The sequence below is a fragment of the Phalaenopsis equestris genome, unplaced genomic scaffold, assembly GCF_001263595.1.
Source record: "Phalaenopsis equestris unplaced genomic scaffold, ASM126359v1 Scaffold000469, whole genome shotgun sequence".
Lineage (NCBI taxonomy): Eukaryota > Viridiplantae > Streptophyta > Magnoliopsida > Asparagales > Orchidaceae > Phalaenopsis > Phalaenopsis equestris.
The window spans coordinates 141515-153250 of record NW_018164910.1 but is presented as its reverse complement, the minus strand read 5'-3'; the positions used below and the strand labels follow the sequence as shown (position 1 = coordinate 153250).

Sequence of the window (11736 nt, the reverse complement as noted above, 5' to 3'; positions counted from 1 at the left end):
GGGAAAACCCGCCGTCGACGCCGTAGAGCTCGTCGTCGGTGCCCAAGTTCACATCTTCATATTTTGGTCCTTTTTATTCCAAATTCGCTCTTTTTTGCATATTTTTGTTCCAATGATCATAATTCAACATAACTGCAATAAAACATCAAAAATTTGTTTCTTTAAAGTGCAATATCATCAAAATCAGTGTAAAATATGTATGAAAGTCTCAACATATAGGAGGGTATTTGGGGGAAACTTCCTCTTTTGCTTTAGGGAAGTTTTTGGACTAATTAATTTGAAGTTTGGTGGATTTTGGTGGGATGGCCTTAAAAGGTCCTGGTTTTTGGCTAATTAAATTGAGCTTTGACAGTGGATTTGAGTGGCTGAAAATGGTGGGATTGAGCTTAGGAAGGCTGGAGGAAGCTTTGAGAGCAATTTGGCAGGGTCTTCCCAATGAATTGATAGCATTCCATCAATGCCCGTGAGAGGGGTTCAATTTATAGCCATGGAAAGAGCGCTCAGTGCTCAATTGGCCAAACCAGGGGGTGGAAGAGGATGCTTAGGTGGAGGTCTGAAGGATGCCAAAATCCAATTGGCATGAGCCACATTATATGGGTGGAAATTAGGGTTTAAACCAAGGCGGCTCCCTTCAGTTTTGGGTTTTCCGGCGGCCAGGGGAGGTGGCCAGAATGGTCAGGGAGGGTCTTGGAAAGTTTAATGGCGAGTAAATTTTTGGTTTTATTAATTTGGAGTTTTGATGGCTGATGGCATGGGGTAGAAAGCTTAGCCAAATTAAGGTAGATGGCTCAATGATTTTGGGGACCCTTGGTCCATGACTCAAGATTAGGTCCTTATGTGATGTAATTAGCATCCTGGGGGGCTTAGGAATGACAGAAATGGTTAAGCTTAGTTAATGCAAAAGGTTTAAGTTAATTTGGATTTTAGGCTTGAAATTAGGGTTTGGCCTAACAAGTGGATTTGGGCTTGACTTGGGCTTGGTATGGAAATTAATTGAAGCGTTTAACTGGTCTAGACGAATGTCATGAAGAGCTTAGGAAGTGAATTTGGGGAAATTGAATTGGTCACATGGCTTGATTTGGTGAGATTTCGAGTTGGGTCAATTTTGGGGTAATTGACTTGGACTTTGCATTTGGCCTTGAATTTAGGTTCAATTGGGCTATAATTTGATTTCAATTGAGCTTATAGATGATGATTTTTTATTTAGATTTGAAATTGGGGAAATTTGAAATCAATTTGGTGGAAATTGGAGATGATATGAGGACTTTGGGCATTTAGGGGCAATTTGGGAATTTTGACCAGTTTTGGGGAATTTAGGTGCAATTGGAATCATTGGGTGGCTAAGATTGATTTTGGCGATGTTTGGAGTAAATTTGGAGGTTTTGAGAAATTTTGGGACATGGAGAGCATTTTGGTAATTTTGGAAAAATTTGGGGGTAGAAGACCAAAGATGGGTGCTTAGGTGGAATTGAAGGCTATTGGATATGCCAATAATGATGTTACCTTCTTTGAGCCGTGAGACCAAGGGGAGGGCCATTTTGGATCCTCAATCTGTTGGTCCTAGCCATCCTAGCCAAAGGCTAAGAGTTTGGGGGACTACTCACATAAGTTTCTAAAAGAGTGGGGAAAATGATCAAGGGTGAATGATTTTTAGGGTTTAGGATTGCGTGTGTGCGCCTTGCTAAGACTAAGACCAAGCCACCTAGGGCTAACCCTAAAACCTGACAATCCTATGGTCGCTTTCCTTGAGTTTCCCCCATGTTGGTTTCAAACTTCTAAGTGCTAGAGGTCAACACCAACGTGTGGAACTCCAAGAAGAGTAAATATATGTTTAGAAATTCTAATGGGATAAGGGTTCCATTAATAGTCCTCTCAGATAGTCAACAGGAAAGTCCTATGGCTAGATCTTAGGCTCCTAAGAAAGAAAGACTATACCTCAACAAAAGTGAGGCCAACACCTTCTTAACCTCACATTTTGTAATATTGATCATCTTGTATTTAAAATGATTAAATAGGTTTAATTGTTAGGCTTTAAAGCATGATAGTTTAAATTGGCTTTAAAGTATGATTATGGGTCTAAAATATTTAGGTAGGATTAAAATTTATGACTCTTAAACAGGATTAAAATTTCTAATTCTCTTGGACATTTTTAAAACAAGGTTTGAGTTACTACCTCAAGATTAGTTCTCATCTTGGTTCAATAACTTAAGATAATAAGTTCTCTTTTCCGCATCACATAATTTCTTTTTTTTCCCTTTCACAATCTTATTATTTATAAATACGAGTCTTGAGTAAAATGAACAACCCAAAAAAAAAATCACAGATTTTAATCTATAAAGTAAAATAATATGATAATTTTAGTGCTTTATAGCATTATAATACATAACATTTCCTATTTTTTCTCTATTGGAGTTATGTAGATTTTCTTTTTTTGAGCTATACCAACTGGATTTTCAAAATAACATCCTTCGAACTAAACATTCAAATTTATGAAAACAAATAATTCACATCTAATTAAGAGTTTTTTTTAGAAGATTATTTCTTATGAGATGTTATTTATTATAAAAGAACATCTATTTAGAGATAATATATCTCAACCTAAAATAAATCGAATGTTTTTGCAAATTATGCAAGGAAAATTCTATGATAATATTGACCGAAAAATTTAAAACCTAATTTCATTATTGAATTCATTGTAAAAAACATCACTATCTTCTAAAATGATATATTTGTCTTAATATAATATTTTTATTATATAAGTAAAATTTATAAATTTACATAGTTTAATTTCACATAAACATTTTTTAAATTGACAACTAGTTTCTATAAATTGCAATATTCTTTGCCTTGTATGCTTTGAGTCTTTAATTACATTTTTTTTTGTTGGATGACATGTTCATTTCATTTTTGAACAAATTTATCCATACTCCAGATTTCAAACTTCTTTTTAAAACTTGAATTAATAGTAAGTTTTTAATAAACCTTTAAATTCACACTTCCTAGTTAATATTGTTAATATGCTATTAATCATTCAAATAAATCAAGTTTAAATAAATCAAAATCAATAAAATTGAGTATTGAATTATTACAAAATAAGTCCAATTTGAATATCACTCAATCATATATGTTGAACCATTAGAATTGCAAAACCTACTATCATATTTAATAGTTTACGAATTAGATTTCATGATTCTTAAAACTACATCTAAACCAACTATTACGAATTTAAAAACATTTATCGAACTCAAATTTAGTTAGATTATTTTAAACATCAAGTTATTTTTAATTCAAACAGGTGATGTTTCAAACCTCTAAACCAAGTCTGACCAAATGATCAAACTAAACAAAAAAAAAAACATATAAGCTTCTTAAAAATCACACTTTTCCTAAAATCTATATAAGTTACATTCTCTAATAGTTTGATTTGCTTGGTAGAATAATGTCCAAGTTTTTATTTTTATAGCATTAATTGATACACTAGAGAAAACAAAACTAAAATTAAAAATACATTTTATTGAAATTAACATTTTTTTTTCTAATGAAAATAAAATGACAAGAAATAAATTTATTTTTCCAATTAGGACTAGCCTCAACTTGGCTATTAACTGGTTTCACCTTGCTGATGGTAGCATCCATAAATTTATTGGTCTCTGAAATTCTAAAAAATGATTCTAGATGGACATGTATTCATGGTAATGTACCATAAGGTCATAGCTATAAAAAGGTTAACTTTGGAATCCAATTTGGCATCTGTGGAAGAATATCCTTTTATAAAAATAATAGCATGAAGAGTTTGTTCCTCCAACATGACTAGATCATCCCCCAACTATATTCAAATTAGATCCAACTCAAGATAGAAATATAAAATCAACTAATAACTGAGAATTCTATATTTGAATTATTCACAACCCCATCCATTTTTAAGCTGGCACCACCTCTACTATTACATTGTTGACTATGACTAAGAAGAAAAGAATAAACAAAGGAAGTCACAATATGCACTTGAGAAAAAAAGTACTTAAATTCATAGAGTGGAAGGTGATTACATGCTACCTGATACCTCTATACTTTTAGGTAACTATAAGTTTCGTGCTTTCTTGATAAAAAAAAGAACTAAAAGAAAGTATGATATTTCTATCCTTAAGGATTTTAAAAACATAAGTTAGGTGATTACAAAGTCAGTTTTTGTACCACACTCACCACTTGATTTGAAAACTTCCTCTTCTTATTTTGGTTAAATTATTTAAGATTCAAAGGAAGTACATGAGATAATCACATGGTTAAAAATCATTATACTTGTTTATTAGCCTTTGATTAAGGTTTGTACTAACACTTTATTACATTGATAATGGTTGAAGGCGCTAACTTAGCTTCTTTATCAATAGAGAAGAGGGTTTCAAAACCTAAGTGATAGTTTCATCTTCAACTATAAAAGCTAAAGGAAAATAAAAATTAATATTTAGAAAGTAGAAAAGCTTGAAAAGAAATAGTAGGACACATAGATTAAAAACAAAATGAAACATAAATAAAAATTGAATAACATAATATGAATGGTTATGACTAACACGAGCAATAAGGGTACGTTTAGGACGGTGGTGCAGTGTCGCACCTCAGTTTCTTCTGTTTGGCAAAATCGTGTTTCACCTGCATTCTTGAAACCCTACAGCTAAAAATTGTATTTTTCCAACACACTTGACTACCTAGGAAGTTACGATCTGAATTTTTTTAAAAAGATTCTTTATAACAGCCACCGTAACCTTTTTGAACAAAAGCTTCACAACTGTTTCTTCAAAAAGTTGCAACTACCCCAAATGGATCCTAAGGGGTATTTGATTACAATTATGCATTAAGAAAGTTAGTAGTTTATGAGGAAAAAAAAAAGACAACAAGTAAAAAAAAGGGAGCAGAAGCTACTTAAAATAATGAAAGCTGAGATAATCAGAAGTTAGCAGAGTTTGCTCAGCTTAATTTTGATGCATATATAGATGGCAAGAGAAATAATGAGATTTTATGTCATAAGGGCTAGCGTTTATCATAGAGAGAGTAATAAAAGGCAAATGGCATTCAAGATGATTCAATTGAGGGTGATGATCTAGACTTAATTTCTATTACACCAATTCAAATAAAAGAATAATTGTGTTTACATCATTTTTGATGTAATAGACATTTTAGAGACATATTTTAATCATTGTTAAAAATCTTGAGGGTGAGCTCATCGTCAAAACCTTATGGCAGGTAGTTTCAGTCTCATCTCTATCAGAGACATTATGCTTATGGAAACTAACCCAATTGAAGGAATTAGTGCCTTAGCACTGCCTTCCCAGTGCCCCAGAACTACTTTCATAATGTCATAATGTTATATATATGGCGCCTAAGAGCCAAGCTCCCTAATTTTAGAGTATTTACACAAGGTCATTACGCCCCTTTATGTTGCGCTCTCTATTTCAAGTGTATTTTTTTGTTTTTTGAAGTGACAAAGCGTTGCCTTTGTAGTTTCATGATATTGAGCTCTCTAGTCAATGAGAATTATTAGGTTGCCCCTAGTACCACGACACTCATGACAACACCATAATGTTAGAACAAAAATATAGGCAACCAATCTTGTCCATATGGCCTCACAATATAGGTTATTGGCTTCCCTTAGTTCTAGGGAGCCATGGAAAAGGTACATAGTCATTATGCATCCCAAACTTTTGTGTTGAATCAATAGTGGAATCAGAAAAACACTAATAAGCATTGTAGTGCTACTGTTTGTGTCAAAGACCATGTGCAACACTATCACCCATGTCATTAGCCATGAATGTCTTTATGGTTGGCACGACACAACTACATCGATACTGTCTCCAAAATAAGCAATGTATAAGCCCTCCTTTTGGATTGACTTATGGTTAGTTGTTCATATCTCTGGTTCCTTATCTATTTTCTTTGCCTCTCTGACCTTCCCCATTGGTTTTGTTCTCAACCTCCTCTTTCTCAGATGCTCTATCCTTAGTGTTCCCCTTTGGAGTTTTGCATAAAAATGGGAGGAATTTTGTTGGTGCCCCAACCTTTGTGAATCAAATGCTACATGCTGAGGATCATGACGTGTCAGAGACTGACGTCTACCCCACAATAGTATCTCGCCTCTCCTTATCTTTTTAAATCATTTTAGTGCCATCTGATTTCTTATAGAGAGAAAAATCATGGCACATGTGTGTAGAGAAAGCCTCTAGGGTACGTATTAACCCCTCTTCCACTACAATCCTTTAAGCATATTGGAAAAAAAAAAAATCAAACCAAAACCTTGGTGTTGTAGTGCCGCCTCAAGCGATGTCATAACTGCATGCTCTCTCTCGATCATTGCAATGTCTTAACACCACTTATAATAAGTCACGATGCTGGTTCTTTCGAGTAATCAACTTCATCTTCCATTGGTTCAGGTTTGTGCTATTGGAAGCACGAACTTGGGCAGGATTTTCCCTGAGTGGTGTTTTTTTTTTTTTTGAAAATTTATTTTCCTTTTTAGTTACACTTCATCTTATTGGTATATAGGTTTTACACCATTTATAAAGTGTAATGATCGTAGAACTCACTTCGCTTACAACCCAGTGAGAGACATAGATTAGAACCCTGAGTCGTACCATTGAATAATTTAGTTTTATTAAATTTTATTAAAAATCTAAAAAAATACATATAAGAGTAATGGTTAAGTTCTCACTTCATGCATTTTGCCACACATTTATCTTACTATTCAAGGCCGAAGATAGCCCAAAGCCTAGTCTATACATTTGTAATCCCTTGGCATTGTCCTCTATGATTTTTACTATGAAGGGTCTAGAGCCGCGAAACTACATCAATGATGCCACAACACAGTACCTTTGTCATTTGCGTTAATATCATTTGTTTTCATGTAGATGCATTATCTAAATCTTATAGAGTTATATCATTGTATGATATAGATTTCTCATTTGTTTGAAGATGCACATTGGACATTTAGTTTTGCATATTGCATGCATGACATACCCTTCTTGCCTCCCCTTTGTAAGTGACGTTAATTTACTATTTGGGTGAACCTACATATTATCTGCATATAGGTTTAGGTTAGAGTGTTGACACTTCAATGATTGGACTCATGTAGACCTAGAAGTTGACATGTTGTGGTAATATATTAATGCCCTTTGTCTATGAGCACATCTTGCCTATAAATATTCTAGGATGTCATAATGTATATTTAGACAATATATGAGTAAATTCTATAAATACACACGTTAACAACTCTTTAGTATCAATCAGTGATTACTTATAATTTTTAAATTTGCATTAATTCTTTTGTATTTGTTTGTTCTTGACCGTGGATTTTAGGTGATATTTTTTATAGTCTTTAATTTTTTTTTGGGAATTCTACACTAGACTGTGAATATACACAATCTTCTATCGGAAGTCATGTCCAAAATGGGAAAGCATAAACTTAAATATGACTGCTTATTTGAAGGTGCTAGCTATGCCATTCTTTATCTTTACAAGATGCATTTGTGTTGCATGTCTTATGTATGTGAGCTAACCTCTATTCTATTGGGCTTTGAGTCATTACTTCTATGCTTTTTATATATAATTTGAGAGTTTTGGAAGAGTGTATTAAAAACATGGTATGGTCAAAACTTCTTTAGGTGCTTGTGGACCATGACCATATTCAAATGACATTTAGGGTCTGTTTGGGGTAGCTTATAAGTGCGAACCGTTTGGTTTGCACTTTTCGCCAGTTTATTCGAAATTGCGTTTGGGTTTTTACACTAAACACAGGCCGTGGGTCCACCCCGCGGCCGATCTGCGGGCCACGTTTCAGGATAAACAGCTTATCCTAAAACGCACAAGCTGCCCCAAACGGACCCTCAGTGGCAGATCACTCATGTTTTGTATCTTAATTTTAAAATCTCCATTTCTTATATAGATCTATAAATTGAGCTGTAAATGTGAAAAAAAAAAGATAAAACCATAAGCTTGTCCATCAATAATAAAGAGCAAAGGTGATACTGAACAGTAAATTTTATCTATCTCATAAAAGACATTTATTTGACCAATCACAAGAATGTTCCGTGTTTTTAAAAATTAACATCAAATCTGGAAGGAGGTTGGTGGTCAACTTCCTCCTCAGTCGAATTACTCTTCACCTGAGAGGAATCCAACGCCACATTCAGTTTCAGTTCGCTCATTCTATCTATGCGAGAGCAATTACCCACGAGTTCGCCATATGAAAAATATCACTACAAACAAAAAGAAAATAAGAAGTGATATAATACATTTTTCAGCTTCCATTTTCTAGAAATATATACTTTTTATACCATCTAATCCACATGTGCACTGAAGGTGCAAGATATTAGGTGAGCCACATGATACACTATCATTGACTGGTGTAAGCAAAGACTCTAATCACTTCACAGTAGGATCATGAAACACTGAAGTTGAACCTAAAATCACACACGACAAATCCATGTCCATGATCGGTATCCCAAGAAAAGCACCAAAATATTGCTTCATTCAACATCCTTTTCTTCCTTTTCGGACCGCCTTCTCGCTTGCGCTTCCCAAATAGACCCTCTGATAGTTCAGAGGTGGGGATGTTATTGTAATCTTCTGTAATGTTCTCCATCTGAATTAATTAAAGCAACGAAACATTAAAAGCAAAAGTGAAGATAGAAAACAGAATGTAGGAGTATGAATTGGTTGGCAACTTATCACCTTATTTATAAAAAGTGAAGGGCCCAAACATCAAGGGAGTAATTCAGACATCATAAATATCATTAAATAAATGATGCATTATTAACTCGTCGAAAAGCTAATATTTTTATTATCTCTTATTCTTTTTTGCAGCTCCGCTGCACCAAGAGATGAATCAAAAAAATAAATATGAATGCTAAAATACACTCATATTATACTTATAATGTGTGTCAAGATAAACTTTTCGGGTTTCCCAGCTCAATTCATCGAGCATGATCAATGGGCTGTCGAGTACAAGCTATTGAGTACAGACAACCAAACAAATGTTTCCCTTCATTGGTCAGGTTCAAGGAGTCTGTTCAACCATGCAACCCGGAATCATTCTATAACATCAGCTCAATCTTACCAAAGAAGATCCAACTCACTTGGAGGCTGAATTAGCCTTGAGGCAAACTATTACAAAGTCCTAACAGACTTGAGGGATGTCACTCGATGAGTGAAAGGAATAGAAAGGGGTTAGGAATAATGTGCTACAGGTAATATTAATCATATGCCAAAATCAGAAAAAGATAAGAAAATAGCCAAAGATTCCTATAGATATGTACATAATGATCACTTCAAAAAAAAAACAACAGGAAAAGCAAAATATCAATGGTCATGTCATAGTTACAAAATAAAGGGGGCCCTCAAGTAAGGGAAAGGGAGAGTATTTCCATGAAGCAAAAAATTCAGAGGAGGAGGAGAAAGACTACAAAAATGTTTCCTAGAAGAAACACCGGCTCTGCCAAGCAAATAAGTAGGCCTGTTAGCTTCTCCAATAGTATGAATCAATTTGATTTGACAGCTCCTACTAATACAAACAATTTAATTCACAGTGGATTTGATATATCATGGAATGGAAGAGAAACCTAAGAGACATTTCCATAAAACCGGAGAATCCATCATAACAACCAACAACATCCATCCAACAGCTTTGGCGAGTTTAAGGGCAGCAAGTGTTGCTTCAGCTTCAGCAGAAAGGTGTGAACTAACAGTGGATGGAGAAGAGAACCAAAGTAACAATTTACCAGTATAATCCCTGTAGACAGCCGCCAAACCAGTAGTCTAATTGAAGCTACCATTAACATTAATTATAACCCAACTCTTATCAGGTTTGATCCTGTAAAATCAGTTTAGGAATATAATCCTTCTTGCTTCTATGTACGTAATGATCATTTGAGTATATTATATAGAAAAATTCCCTTATATAAGGGGGAAAAATTATGTAATGGAGGAAGCATATTTTGATCTAGGAAAATGGTGTAACCAAATTTCTTCCAAGTAAATACAACAACCCACCCTCTTCACCCTGTTTTTTCCTTCTTCCCTAGTTCTTCACCTGAGGTATAAATCTATGTATAGATCACGATTCAAAAAAGTTTTGGAATGCCCTAAACGAAGTACTAAATTTGTTACAAAATAAAACACATGAAATAACATTTGGACCTCGCAATTACCATTGTAATAATGTCCTTATAATAGATAACATTTTCATTTTCTAGAAAATAAATCAAACTATATTAAAATATGCCAATGTTTTGGCCCCAAGGCTTCATATACCAACCCAATTTCTCTGAAGTTGAGTCCAAGTCTAACTATTAAAATAGTAGCATAATAAATTGGTAATGTATTTTAGAATCATCACTCAAGCATTAAAAAATTGAAATGCTCTAAAAATAAATGGCATAGATAGTGAACAAGACTTCTACCCTTTCTAGTCTAGACATTTGCAATTACCAGAAATCAAAATGCTTGATGAAAAATCCTAAAGATGGCACATTCATTTTTGTTCATTTCTCCATATGCTTGATAAATGGGATGATAAACATCATGCAAGCTACCACTTGTCTTTACCCATAACCACGAACATACCAAGCATAGAAGAAGACTAAAATTTAACTTCCGACCCCCAAAAGTCTCTTAACCACAAATTCACATAACATAAAATGTTATTCCTCCATGTTTTCTATGATTAGTTTTGATTTATACTTAGGTTATATAGTAGATTCATTTTAAATAAATAGTAGCTTATATTAGGTTACTAAATCATGAATGAAAGAAGATAATTTGAAGTTAGAAAAAAAGGTCGTACCACTCCCCGACCCATACCCTTTCTATGCTCTCTCAAAAAACCAGCCTATCACTTTATCTCTTTAACTAGAAAATCTGCCTCCACTTGCACTCTTTTTTCTATTGAATTGCATCAGAGTAAGGGAGCTAAAATAAATAGAAGAAGTGCTAAGGGATCCATCTGAAGGAGAATAAAGACGAGGTTAGTAAGTCTAGGGCTTACTACTGTTTGATGCTTTCATACAATACTTCTCCAACGTGTTTCAAAGCTTTCTGTCCCACATGCTCACTGCAAAAATTCTCCACTAAACCATTGGATGAAGCCATGTAAGGGGTACTCTTGTTGTGTTGATTGCAAGCGTCCCACCAAGAAGGCAACATAGAAACCGTAAAATAAAAATATATCAAAGAACCAAAACCTTCTAAGAATCAAGGTCAGAATTATAGTTCTTGATGCTAAAAAACACTGCCGTTGCCGGTCCCAAGCCCGGATGAGAAAAGTGGAGGGTTGCGTTAGGTAGTCGACAACCAGCGTAAAACTTGTTGAAAAAAATCATGACATGAATCCTTTTGATCATTGTGTAAATGCTAGGGCGTCCCCTGGAAGCGACGCGCTGTATAGCCTGAATACAGTGAAAAGTGTGCAAGGGCCGCTACACCGGCGCCCGGGTGTAGTGTTAAATAAGCAAGGGTTCCCACATTACGGGCGAATGAGGGTAAAGAAGTTAGTCCATGAAACTAATGAAACTAATATTAGGATAGGATCTTGGAATATAGGCACTCTCAATGGTAAATTAATGGAATTAGTTGATATTATGATTCATAGGAAAATTAATATCTTATGTATTCAAGAAACTAAGTGGGTGGGAGAAAAGACTAAGGAGATTGATAATTTAGGTTTTAAACTTTGGTATTCTGGTAAGAGTCGCACTA

At 34.3% G+C, this 11736-nt stretch overlaps 1 protein-coding gene across 2 annotated transcripts in view; it reads right to left on the bottom strand.

Moving 5' to 3' along the window:
• Positions 1 to 8075: 8075 nt before the first annotated feature.
• LOC110027939 overlaps positions 8076 to 11736 on the bottom strand; it is a 14818-nt gene continuing 11157 nt past the window's right edge. The window contains exons 3-4 of one of the 2 annotated variants that reach the window (XR_002294397.1): positions 8319 to 8626; positions 8076 to 8240 (exon numbers count right to left, since the gene is read on the bottom strand). Coding sequence is in view for 1 of the 2 variants with exons in the window: in XM_020729594.1 (XP_020585253.1) it covers positions 8423 to 8626 (204 nt within the window). In the remaining variant the exon portion in view is untranslated. Of the gene's footprint in view, positions 8627 to 11736 lie in introns of both variants that reach the window. The other variant, XM_020729594.1, reaches the window with a different exon arrangement.